Source organism: Protopterus annectens, chromosome 11.part0 (genome assembly GCF_019279795.1).
Source record: "Protopterus annectens isolate FY-2018-M chromosome 11.part0, PAN1.0, whole genome shotgun sequence".
In the NCBI taxonomy this organism is placed as follows: domain Eukaryota; kingdom Metazoa; phylum Chordata; order Ceratodontiformes; family Protopteridae; genus Protopterus; species Protopterus annectens.
Window position 1 is genome coordinate 360043577 of NC_056745.1, and position 13608 is coordinate 360057184.

At 44.2% G+C, this 13608-nt stretch overlaps 1 protein-coding gene across 1 annotated transcript in view; it reads left to right on the plus strand.

Annotated features, from left to right (window-relative positions):
* Positions 1-13608, plus strand: part of ATP2B1 (ATPase plasma membrane Ca2+ transporting 1) — a gene marked incomplete in the record, with an annotated part of 2275481 nt that overhangs the window by 950971 nt on the left and 1310902 nt on the right. The window contains 1 exon segment of the mRNA XM_044087859.1: positions 2709-2951. Within this exon segment, the coding sequence (XP_043943794.1) occupies positions 2709-2951 (243 nt within the window).

A 13608-nucleotide genomic window follows, 5' to 3' on the forward strand; every position in this document is an offset into this window, starting at 1 on the left:
AGATTAAGCAAGTTTCTCTGTGTCCCAAAATGCTAGCATTGCAAAAACTACTTCCAATGATCTTCCAGGATGCCTTCATGGTTACTGTAGACATGAAAGACTCTTGCAAGAATGCCCGTAAGACAGTTACAGGAAATAGCTGCATTTTGTAACATGCTTGCAGTACCAATTCTGTGCTTTACCATTTGGGTTATCTGTCATCACCAAAGTCCTAACCCGACTTGTAGCCCATTTTAGAACCCTAGAGGTCACATTTACCTTTACTTGAATAACTGTTTCATTCAGAGAAAAACACAACAGAGACTCTAAATGTCTTGCATGTCACCATAAACTGCTTCCAAAAGGTAAGCTCACTTTGAATCTCTCCAAGTCCTAGACACTACCCCAGACAAGGATTCTCTTTTTGGAAACACTTGTAGATCTTTGCAATAAAAAAAAACTTCCTCCCCATGGTGAGGTATCTTACCTGACAAACTACCTGCCAGTTTGCTGCCATAGCAACATATTTCTGTAGGGGAATTTCTAATTATCTTGGCTTACATGGCATTCTGCATACTTATGACCCACCAGCAAAGTTACCTATGAGAAAGTTTCAGTAGTTCCTAAAAAAAATTTTTGGGAACCACACTCTCAACACTTGGAAATTCTTATGATTCTTCCATGCATGAAAAAGAAGCTACTGTGATGGAAAAACACCATTCTACAGAATCCAGGGAGTGATTTCTCAGTCAGAGCCAGACAAGACCATCACCACAGACAGTTCAGACATAGCCTGTAGAGCTCACCTAGGGTCCATGAAGGTGCAGGCCATCTGGACACCAGACCAGAGGAAGTTGTATATAACCAAAAAGAGATGTTGGCTGTTTGATTCTAAAAGCCTTTCAGTGCAGTTTGGCCCCAGGTACATTATAATTCTGGACAGACAACACCACAATAATGTGGCACATACATAAGATGGCACCCTCTCCTATCTCTTGTGCAGTCTTGCAATGAAGATTTGGATGTTAGCACAAGAACTAAAACTAACACTTCTAGCATCCTACATTCTGGGGCAGAACAATAGCCAACACTGTAAGCAGGGATCTTATAGACCCCAACAAGTGAATGTCAAAGAGAGAGAGAGATTCTTAGAATTAACCTTGCATGAGAAATTCCGTCAATAGACCTTTTTGCCTCTCACCAAAACAGACTTCAGATTTTGTGCTCCAGAACCTAACAGGCAGGGAAGAGAACAGATGTTTTCTTCAGATAGGCAAACCTGTGACAATATGCTTTTATGTCTTTACCCGTAACTCCCAGGGTACTGGTAAATGTCAGGTCAGACAGGCCAAGCTGTGATCCTCATATTCTCTTCTGGTTTTCCCTTCTGTTGACTCCCAGTGAAGAGAGCATTGGGTCTTGTTTCACTCACCAGGGCAAACCTATAACTGGCCATGTCAAAGCCCATTCCATTAGACACTGAGCAAATGCCTTGCTCAAAGGAGTTCCTAACAGACCATCCTGGAAGCTGCCACTTGGCCCTCAGTGCCTTTATTTATTGAACACTGCCATCTTGCCTTTGCCTCCAAGGCTTGAGCAGGGTTTACTACTGCCTTACTGCAAATTGTGCTTTCCCAGGGCCAAACAGATTACCTGCCAACCCAACCTGTAGCTTTGGGAATCCTCCCAAAAATAAGTACTGAAACATTGACTACAAAGAACATTGTGTAGTTGTATGACATTTGTATAATTGTAGATGTTTGAGTAGATCAGTATTGCAGTATAGACTCCCACCCTCCAACTCTTCTGTCTGCAGACCTCTTTCACCTTCTTGCTGAAAGTAAGAGTAAGGGGGAGAAGGGATTCTAGCAGATAGCTTCACACTTCATCATCATCATCCCTTCTTTTCTTCTAGTGTCTAATACTGTCAAACTCTGACATCTGCTAAAGTTGTGCTGTTTTCAGACATCAGACTGCTTTTCGTTGCCTAGAAAGACCTGACTTTAGTGCCAACGGATGGCCTTCTTATCCCCTGACATCCATCGGCAAGGAATGATGCAGACTTTGGAAATGAGTGTGGTCACAGGCTTCTGCACAGCTTGAAGACCCAAGAGTCAGTACTGCAGCACTGATCTACTTAAACATTTGCAGCTATGATAATTGTGACACAGCTGTACTTCCTGTAGTGTAGACCAATGTTAGTCTTCAAAGGATAGAAATGCAGCTGATGAAAACCCCTCTTGGGAAAACAAAGGCAATGGAGTTGACTGAACCCAAATGTACTGATTTGTTGTTACAACAGAAGAAAATAGTTTTGTTTACCTCCATCTCTCTGTTATATTTCTCTGACTGTTTTCTTCTCGGCTCCCTTCTCTCTTGACAGTCTGACTGTTTGTGACTTTCTGTGGCCTCTTTTTCCTTGTCTGTTTGGGGAAAAGAACTGAAAAGCTGAGTTAGAAATCATTGCATTATGCCTGAGTAGCAGTTGAATGCTGGCATGCATTTGGAGTGTCGGTTCCAACCAGTGCTTATAACACTAAAAGAGTACTTTTGTGTGTCACGTTGTGGCTAGTTAAATCTCTGTTGCCTGCACTGTAGCCATGTTATAATGTCCTCTGTTAAATCAAGAACTTGTAAACTCTTAGCTGCTTACTTTCTTACTAATATAGCCACAAAAGAAAAAAAAACATCTTTAATGTTTTAAAGCATTCTTTTTTTTTTATTTCCAGAAAATGATGTATGACAATAACTTGGTGAGACATTTGGATGCATGTGAAACAATGGGCAATGCTACTGCAATTTGCTCTGATAAAACAGGAACCCTTACTATGAACAGAATGACTGTTGTCCAAGTATACATTGGTGGAAAGCACTATAAAAAGCTTCCTGTGCCTGAAGACATCAATGAACGTACACTAGATCTGCTTGTGACAGGAATTGCTGTTAACTCTGGTTATACTTCAAAAATTCTGGTAAGCATTTAATTTGTAATATTGTAAGTACATTATTGTTCATTAAGTCTTTCTGTTGTCATTAGCCTTGCATTTACTATTCGAAGACAGTTTCTGTAAATTTTTCTTAGGATGTCTGTATTCCCCATGTAAATCTTAAAAAGTACGCTTGTGCTAGACAAATGGAATCTGAAGACCTTCAGCTTAAGTGCTTATTTTTTCTGTAGGGACATACCAGTATTGTATTGTTATAAAACCTAAATGTTTGAAAGCCTTTTTAAGTGAAACAAAATTATAAAAGCTTGAGAAACTAGAAGTTTCTCAAAACAAGATAGAGGCATCACATGAAGATGCAGGGCTTCACTTTCTTATCATCCAGTTACAGATAAAGGAAAATGAGAAAGTAAAGGTGCCTGATTAAAAGTGAGAGTGAGTAGTAAAAAAAAGAGAGAGATGGTAGGAGGAAAAATCCAAAAATGGTAGTCCTCTCTGAGTTATGTTGACAAAATACCTTCTAAGGCTTCCACGTTGTATAAGGGAGTTGGTCACAAAAATGTGCTAAATTTCCTACACAGGATCCGATGTCTGTTTTCATCTGATTCAACCTTTGGTTTATCAGCTCTGACCTCTGCATTTTTTTCTGAAGCTTGGATCTAGGGCTCTGACTCCTCCCTTACCCAAAAGTTGCTATAATAGTCAAGGTGTTTATCTTTGGACAGAGTACAGGGTTTGATTCTCACGTTGGAAAGAAAAATTGACTAGGTTTAAAATGGCCCAGAAGGACAGTTAGCCCTAGTATATGCGAACATACATTCCTATGAACATGAACATACAGTGTATCACAGATCTTGTTTGCCGCTTGATCCAGAAGGACGTGGTTCTTGAGAGCTCTGACTTTGGAGACAGTAAGTAGGTTTTTTTTTGGCTATAGATCTAGTTGTTTGCATCTGTATTTTTTTTTTTTTTTTTTACTACTTAGCTGCTTCATTCTCCATTTAACAAAAAAAAAATTGTTTCCCGCATTCCAGAGTGTTTTTGTATTTACCTATTCTGTTGTGTTATTGTGGTAGTACTGTTCTCCATGGTCATGTTACCATTGCTTTATTGTTGGACTGTGTTTTGTAAAGTTTTGACAAGTGTTTTTTTTTCTTTTTTTTTGAGTAGTTGATTCCCTTCCCCAGTATGTCAGACTAGGCTGCTGGATTTTAGAAGTGCTGTGCCAATGGTCACAAAATTCAACCACAAGACCCACATTCACTTTGTGTGTATTTTTTAGGGGTTGCACACCTGGATGCAGAATGTGAGGCATGTGCCTTTTTTGGTCAAAGGGGACTGCAACAATGCAGGGACAGTCTTATTCTGAAGCACTTTCTTTTACAGGGGAGGTTTGCTTTTACTGTACCAACTGTCTCTTTTCCTATGAAGAAATCAGTCAGAGTTATACTACAAAAGAGGAGGAAAAGTTAAAGGAGAGAGACAAGTCTAAAGAAAGAGAAGAAGACATGGAATCTGAGAAGAGTGTAGAAGAGCCCCAGGGAACCATTGGCCCAATACGATTGAGTCCCTTAGTCTGGCACTGAAGATACTAAGGTATTCGGATCCAGACCCTCGACATATCTGATCTCCAACTTCCCCACATGCTTCTCGCAGGAGTCAGTGAGTTCCAGGTTTCACTTCCCTTTCCTGCAGGCAAATCGACTATCTTGTCAACCTTTGATGACTTCATCTTTTAGGTCCTCCCATTCGTCGAGGAGTCTTTCAGAAGCAGATATTGACAGGATTATGTGGAGGTTATTTTTAAACTCTGCTTCAGCTGGTGGTCATTTCAGCGCTGATCCCATTAGGGGGCTGTTGGTACAGCCCCAACTGCCCCACCACAGGTTTCACCCATTCTGGTCTGACGTTTGGATCCAAAACCCATAGATCTGGGCCTTCCTGCTAGAGCACTGATATGGGAGATGACCACAATTTCAACTTTGATTCTAACAGTTTCCCTTACTCTCTCGTCTGTGACACAGTCGGATCAGGGTGAGTCACTGAGCTCATACCTTGGAGTCTAGGTTTGGGGCTTGGGGTTATCTCTGAAGTTTTCAGGTCTGTCCCTTGCCCATGGTGCTTAACAACTCGTTGCCAGTATCAGCCTCGGAGTCCGGGCAGAGGGTGTCTCTCCTATTTCTCTTGTAGGTCAGTGGGCCAGCCTCCTGTTCCTCTTGCAGATCAGAGGGTCACCTCCTCTGCCCCAATTACATCTTCAGCATTCAAAAGGGTTCTCTCCAAGTCAAGAAAGAGGTGTATCTGCCACGATTTTCTTCATGTTTAACTATTGCAGTCATCACCTGTAGGTTATCCCTGCCGTGGTAGCCCTCGGCCAGCCAGAATACCAGAGTCAGTGTTTTTCTGCATCGGCTGCTGTCGCTTGCTTTGATGTCAGGTCGTCAGTGCTATAAAGGAAGACATCCAATGCCATTACATCAGTCTTTCTTATCGTGGAGCCCGTAGCAGAAGCAGTTCACAGGTGTGCTGATCGGTCGCTACCAGAGTTTGAATTACAGCAGAAACCGTCTAAAGCTAAGTGCCCCGTTGGGTATCCTTTTTTCTTGCACTAACTGATGTCCGAAAAAGTTAACAATGGTCTCGCCTGTGGAAAGCAAATACCGCACCAAGACTTCCATTCATTCTGCGTCACTTGTTTAGGCCCAGACCATGACGTCCCCCGTTGCCGGTTCTGTGCCCTCTTTAACACGAGAACCATTAATTGTAGAGCTCTTATTGTAGCCAAAATGGCATCTGTCAGCCAACAGTCCGTAGATTTCCCTAAAAAAAGTAAGGATAAAGATAGAGACAGACCACACAAGGCTAAGCCTTCCAACAACTCTACTGCTAAGCAGGTAGTCAGTTCTCCGGAATTCACTGAGGCGCCTTTGCAGCCCCTGATGCCCAATTCGATACCTTCGCAGGCCTCTACTGAGACCCTTTTGGAGTCCAGTGTGCCACAGAAATCTTCTTTTTCTGAGCCTTTGGATGTCCTTCATGGATGCATCTGCAGTCATAACAACTGGGTTGTCCTGTCGTCAGGCAGCCCTGCAGTCGGCCGGATTCCAAAGTCCGGGTCCGGCTTCGGCTGATGTCGCACTCCACCCGACGTCATCTCTGTTGGTCTTCGGGTATAAAAGCATCAGCCGACGCCATTTTCCCCAGTCTTTCTTGCCGCGTGGCGCCCGAAGCAGAAGCTGTTCGCAAGTGCCGGTCGGTCGGATCCAGAGATTACTTCTACCGAATACTACTTCGAAGACTTCTAAAGCTAAGTACCCCGTTGGGGACTCTTTCTTGCCTCAGCCGATGTCAGAAAAAGTTAACAATTGTTTAACCTGTGGGAAACAAATACCTCATAAAGATTTCCACTCTTACTGTCTGCCATGTTTAGGCCCAGCCCACGGCGTAGCAGCCTGTTCGCCTGTGCTTCTTTCAACCGACGAACGCTAGGCGCCGGTCGGAGTTTGCAGAACAGTTTTTCGGTTCTGATTTTGCGTACATTATGCCGCCGGATCCTCCGACTACCCAATCTACCAAAAACGCAAAGAAAAAGACCGACACTCGCGGTCCGCGGTTTCGGCCGAAACCATGGTTAAGCAAATCATGAGTGTCTCGGTTTCGCCGAAACCGAGAAAACTGATCAAAGTACAGCTGAACCTATTCCTACAACTGAGGCCCCTGCTACAACTCTTGAATCGACCTCAGAAATTTTACCCACTACGGTGGTTGACTTATCAGACACCATCCCTTGGATGTCTCTACCCCAGCACGTGGTGCTGCTAGGCCTCCAGCAGCCATGTCCATTAAGGCCTACGCCAGGGCTAAAGCAGCCAAGACTACTAAAACAGTGCCTGTTAAACCCCCACATCCAGGCCCTCTTCTAGTTCTCAAATGCTTACTTTGGCAGAAGATTTAATTTCTTTAATTAGAGGATCTCAATCTCACCCAGACAGGGCCTCTCAGCCCCAGAGAAGAGACCTAGGGCAGAGCCCCCTGAGCCAGTGTCTTCTGATGATTCTGCTGATGAATCAGACATAACTGATCAGCCAGAGGCTCCCTTCTCCAATTTTGAAGATTCTGATGCTGAAGAATCCATTCCAGCTGCTTCCCCACCAGAAGAATTCTCCTTTGGGGAAACCTTGCATGCCATGCGAGAACAGTTCCAATGGCAGCAACAGGATTTTTCAGACTCCAGAAAAAGACTTAGGACCTTTCTGCACCTCCCACAGCACAGGCCCTTAGCTATACCTCCTGTTCTCTCTGTGGTGGATGATGCTTTCAATGATGTTTGCTCCGCTCCAGATTCTTTACCCCAGCCCCTGCCAAACCAGACAGATTTTACAGGGTGCCAGATACTCATCACCACCTTTACAAGGCCCCACTTGCAGACCCAGAAACTATATCCCAGGGTCCCAAGACAGTAGCCGCGACCATAGCTAAAAACCCTATTCCTTCTGAAAGGGAAGCAAGGTCATTAGACAGATGGGGTAAAAGGTCTACACTTCAGCTACTCTCTCAGCTAGAGCTTTAAACTGTCAGTTTCACATGATACAATACCAAGAGTTTATGCTGGATCAGTTAACTAAAAAACTAACCACTGATGAATCTCTTGATAAGAAATATGTATTAGAGATGGTAAATAACATACAACAGGTTAGCAACCATTCCTTAAAATGTGGCTATGATGCACTGGAGGCTTCATTTAGATCAGCCATGACTAGCACAGTGATAAGAAGGCATGCATGGCTAAAGGAACAAGCTTTACCGGATCATGTTAAAGCTAAGTTGCTAGATGCTCCTATGGACAAGACAAGTTTGTTTGGTACACCTGCCCAGCAGGTTATGAAGAAAATGGAAGAAAAGGCAAAATCTGTTCAAACTGTTAAAGATTTCTTGCAGGTTCAACCGCCAAGGTTTAGCAGGAACTGGCCTGCCAAAAATTGGTCCTTTCCTGACTCCACAAAATTTCAAAGATGCAGGAATAGACGCTCCAGAGGCAGAAACCAAACCAGAGGAGGTGCCTACAGAGGACGACAGTGGCAAGGTAACAACAGAGGCACAGACACAGCCACTGCCACTACATCAGCACAACCACAGTGACTTAACCTAAATCCGCCTACCAGGGAACAAATAGCAGCTCCTCTAGGCGGAAAGTTAACCTTATTTTCAAAGAACTGGCACTACATAACAAAAGACAAGTGGATTTTACAAACCATAGATCAAGGTTACGGTTTCACTTCCACACTTTACCAGTCAAAAGAGGAATGCCAAATCTACCTCCAAATCAAAAAACAGAGGCTCTACGCCAGATAATGGAGTTAGCAAACATGAGAGCTGTGGAAAGAGTGCCAACAGCAGAGCAAGGAAAGGGGTTCTATTCCAGACTATTCCTAGTTCCAAGAAAGGAAAAAGTTGGAGACCAATTCTCGACCTGTCCACCTTAAATACATACATCATTGTCCCAAAATTCAAAATGCTGACCCTACAGCAACTTCTTCCCATGCTGGGCAAGGAGTCTTGGCTGGTAACTCTAGATCTCAAGGAGGCATACCTGCACGTCCCCATTCGACCAATCTGCAGAAGATACCTCAGATTTCTTGCAGGATCAGAGCACTATCAATTCTCAGCATTGCCCTTTGGCTTATCTACTGCCCAGAGTATTCACAAAATGCCTGGCATCAGTAATCGCCCATTGCAGACTACAGGGAATTCAAATTTACCCATACCTGGACGACTGCCTGCTACAAGGGGACAACAAAAGCAAGCTGACAACAGATTTACAAAGGGTCATTTACTTGCTACAAGCACTGGGATACACAGTCAATTTACAAAAGTCAAGGCTGATACCATCCCAAACAAGGACATTCTTGGGCGCGGAATTGGACACAGTAAAACAAATGGCATTCCTGACTACAGAAAAACAAAAGAACTTCCTCTTTACTTCTTGGCACTAACAAAACTGAACAAGTTAACAGCAAGAAAAGTTCTGCAGGCCTTGGGCTTCATGGCATCATGCATAACCTTGGTTCCATTTGCCAGACTACATATGAGGAAACTACAGTGGTACCTAAAGAATTTATGGTCCCAACACAGACACAGTCTAGAAACAGAAATCCCACTAATTCCATGCTTAAAACAGGAGTTCCTATGGTGGGCTCAGGCATGCCAGTCAAACCCAGGCCTACCCTTTCGCAGATGTCAAGCAAGCCAGACCATCACAACAGACGCTTCAGACCTAGGATGGGGGGCCCACATGCTGGACAAACGCGTGCAAGGATTGTGGACACAGGATCAACTTCACCTGCACATCAATCTAAAAGAAATGCTGGCAGTAAAACTGGCAATCCAAAAGTTCAAACCATTTCTCAAAGAGGGCCAGTTGATGATAAGGACAGACAACACCACAGTCATGTGGTACATCAACAAACAGGGAGGCACTCATTCATACCCCCTATGCAGAATGACCTTGGAGCTGTGGACCCTGGCACTCAGCTACAACATCCAGTTACAGGCAATATTTGTACCGGGAAAGACAATACTCTAGCAGACATATTAAGCAGAACCACTTCGGATGCCCACGAATGGAAGCTGCACCCGGACATCTTCAAGACCATCTCAAAGAAATGGGGAATGCCACAGATAGACCTATTCGCATCACCTCTCAATCACCAGCTCAGAAAATTCTGCACAAGGACATTCCACCCACTAGCATGGAAAGTGGACTCGCTCTCCTTCAACTGGAAAGGCCTAACAGCATATGCATTCCCACCTCTTCCCTTGATACACAAGGTACTACTAAAAATCAAGGAAGAACGTCCAAGGATAATCCTGATAGCTCCAAACTGGCCAAGACAGCACTGGTACCCACTACTGAGGAGCATGTCTCGAACAATATGTGGACAATACCCTGATGCCTTTGATGTTAACTCAGAACAACTACAGCATCATACATCCAAACCTAAAACGTTGCAACTGACTGCATGGAACATCACATAGCAGCAGCTAATCCAGAACTTTCCCAAAGAGTTAAAGACATTATTCTTGAAGCACGCAGACCTTCAACAAGAAGGAACTATGCTGGAAAATGGAAAAGGTTTGTCATTTGGAGTAATGAAAGAGGAAAAGATGTGTCAAACATAGATATGCCTAACATTCTGGAGTATCTGGCGAACTTCTTCATTCAGGCCTGTCCTACTCCTCCATTAAGTTACATGCATCAGCAATTTCAGCAGAATACAGCTTTGAACCACCTGTTTTTTCGCACCCTTTGCTCAGGCAGTTCCTCAGAGGAATCAAGAATGTAAAACCTCCAAGGAAACCACCATTACCAGCTTGGGATTTAAACTTTGTGCTAGAAGAGTTGACACTATCACCCTTTGAACCAGCAGCAACAGCAGACCTACAACACCTGTCATGGAAAACTGCTTTCCTACTGGCAATTACTTCAGCAAGGAGGGTTTCAGAACACCAGGCCTTAATGGCAGTGCAACCCTTCCTAATCTTCCACCAAGATAGAGTGTCCATGAGGACTAATCCTACATTTATGCCCAAGGTGGTATCCAGAGTGTCTTTAAACCAGGCAATCCACCTACCTACCTTCTTTCCCAACCCACAAAACAGAGGGGAAAGAATACTGCATACCTTGGATGTACATAGACAGCTACGCTACTACTTGGACAGAACAAAAAATAGCAGAAAGACTGACCAACTTTTTGTAGCCTATGCAACAGGAAGGGAAGGAAAAGCTATTTCCAAACAGACAATCTCCAAATGGATAGGAAATTGCATACGATTCTGTTACTCCTTCCATGGAAAACCAATTCCACAGAACATAAGACCTCATTCTACAAGGGCAACAGCCACTACCACAGCCTTCTTACGAGGAGTGGCAACCAAAGACATTATTGAGGCGGCTACTTTGACCTCCGTGCATACATTTGCCAAGCATTATAATTTGCCTCTATATTCCAGATCCCGAGCAGGGTTTGCCACTGCTGTACTGCAAGGGATCCTAAACACACCATAATCTACTTTTATCCTCCTCCCCTAGTTGGCTATGGTATTCTACCCAGTTGTTATGACTGCAGATGCATCCATGAAGGACATAGTACAGTTTTGTACCTACCATAAATGTAGATGTCCGAACTGGATAGCATCTGCAGTCAGGATTACCCTCCCTCCTTCCCCTCTGTGGTACTCCTAGGGTGTTTACCCTCCTAATAGCTAGCTGTTGGGGGGGAGTCTTTTATGGTGTATTTGTTTGTATATATGTACATACATGCTTATTGTTGTGTTTACCTCTATCTATTTGGAAACATTGGCATCTATCCAAATTTTAGCCTGCAAGAGGGCTACTGGCATCTGGGGCAAGAAACACTGAGGAAAATGGCATCGGCTGATGCTTTTATACCCGAAGACCAACAGAGATGACTTCGGGTGGAGTGCGATATCAGCCGAAGCCGGACCCGGACTTTGGAATCCGGCCGACTGCAGGGCTGCCTGACGACAGGACAACCCAGTTGTTATGACTGCAGATGCTATCCAGTTCGGACATCTACATTTATGGTAGGTACAAAACTGTACTTTTTCTCTGCTTTGGTTGGGTCCGGAGCCACTACGCAGGCACCAGCTTCCGAGGAGGTCTGTCGCACGTCTGCTCTGACTACCGTTTCTCTCAGACCAGTGGATACTCTTAGTCCTAGAGGCAATGCCACTTCTAGAAAAACTGCCCCAAGCCACCATCTTACTCCTGTTCCACCACCCCAAAATCAAATGCTTAAAATGGCAGAGGATCTTATTACCCTTATCAGGGCTAGTCAGATCACAACTTCTAAAAGGAAAAGAGACCTTTCTCCTGAAATACTGACAGAACAGGATTCTCAGAAGTCTCATTATTCAGATTTTGAAGAGGAACTACCACTTCTTACTGCTTATAAGGATTCAGATGCAGAGGAATCCATTTGTTCTGCCTTCTCACCAGAAGATCTTTCCTTTGGGGAATCCTTTCTCACCCTCAGGGAACATTTCCGCTGGGAATCCCAGGACTTCCCTCAGTCTAAGAAAAGACTAACAGAGTTTCTAGAGCTGCCCCAGCACAGACCCTTGGTCGTCCCTCCAGTCTTAGAGGTGGTTGATGTTTTCCATGAATCCAGCTTAACTCCTGATGCCCTCCACCTGCTTCCAGAAAACCTGACTGGTATTAGAGTACCAGATTCTCACAAATACCTGTACAAAAATCCCACTGCAGACTCTGAGGTCATTAAACAGGGACCTAAAGGAGCTAGGACTAGTTCTGTAAAGAATCCTTTTCCTTCTGACAAGGACTTTAGAGCTCTGGACAGATGAGGTAAAAAAGTATACACCTCTGCAACTTTAGCTATCAGAACACTCAACTGTCAGTTCCACATGTTAAAATATTAACAACACACTTTGGAACTATTAAAATAAAAGATTTCAACCTTTTCTGACTGCGCCAATTTGAAAGAGTTAGCAGACTTACTGCGCTCTACTTGTCAAGTGGCTAAGCACTCTTTACACTGTGGATATGATTAGGTTCATAGATAGGTATTAGGCTATCTGCCCAAAGGCATTTATAAGCCTAGCCGGAATGTGTTGGCTTTCACCACCCCCTTAGATTAGTTACCTGTGCCCCTGTCCAGCAGAGCCATTGAAGTGATCCCTGGGGTAAACTTTCTGTTTCCCATCCACTTGTCAAGGTTTCTCTTGAAGAGGATTAGTGAGGAGCTCTGCCTAATGTAGACTGTAATCTTGTTCCAGAGCATGGGAAGTCTCTGGGACAAGAATTTATCCCTCCAGCACGTCCTAGTTATTGTTGTGGTAAGGTGTAGATCCCTGGAGTGTGTGGCTCGAGGGGATATGGTTTTCTTTAGGTGGAGCATGTCCATAATTCTGGGTTGGACATGGCCTTGTATGTCAGGTAGAGATCACTTCTGAGTAGGCGGTATGCAACCGAGTACAGCTGAAGTTTCTTAATTCGAGCTGCATAGGGCATCTGCTTGAAGCCAGTGATCCTCTTGGTGAGGTACTTCTGTGGTCTTTCCAGTTGTTGCAGGTGTCTTGTAAGGTACTTCCCAAATGGGGCATTGTATTCTATGATGGGTCTGATGAGTGATGCGTAGAGGGGCACAATGACCTCGTTCGATCTGGATGCAAACCCTTTTGTGATTAGGTGGGCCACATAGAAGGATTTTCTAACCAATTTGGCAATGTGATTATCAAAGGAGAGGTTACTATCTACTTGGGTCCCCAGATCCCTTATTACGTCTTCTGTATTTAGGGGGCTACCACCTATGTGATAGTTTGTGGGTACTTTGCTTTTTCCAAAGAGGATGACTATGCACTTTTTGACATTTAGCTCAAGGCCATGGTTTTGACACCAGGTGTCTATGTCAGTGAGACCCTTTTGGATAATGTCTGTGTCAGCCGGAGAGTCAGTTATAGCCCCTAGTTTGCAGTCGTCTGCGAACTTGGTCAACCATAGTCCTGTGCTTGTCTGTACCTCTGAGAAGTATATGCCGAACAGGAGGGGTCCTAGGACTGAGCCCTGGGGAACGCCACTTGTAACCAGTTTAGAGTCAGACCTAGCTCCCGCAACTCTTACCATGTGGGTTCTGTCCGTGAGCCA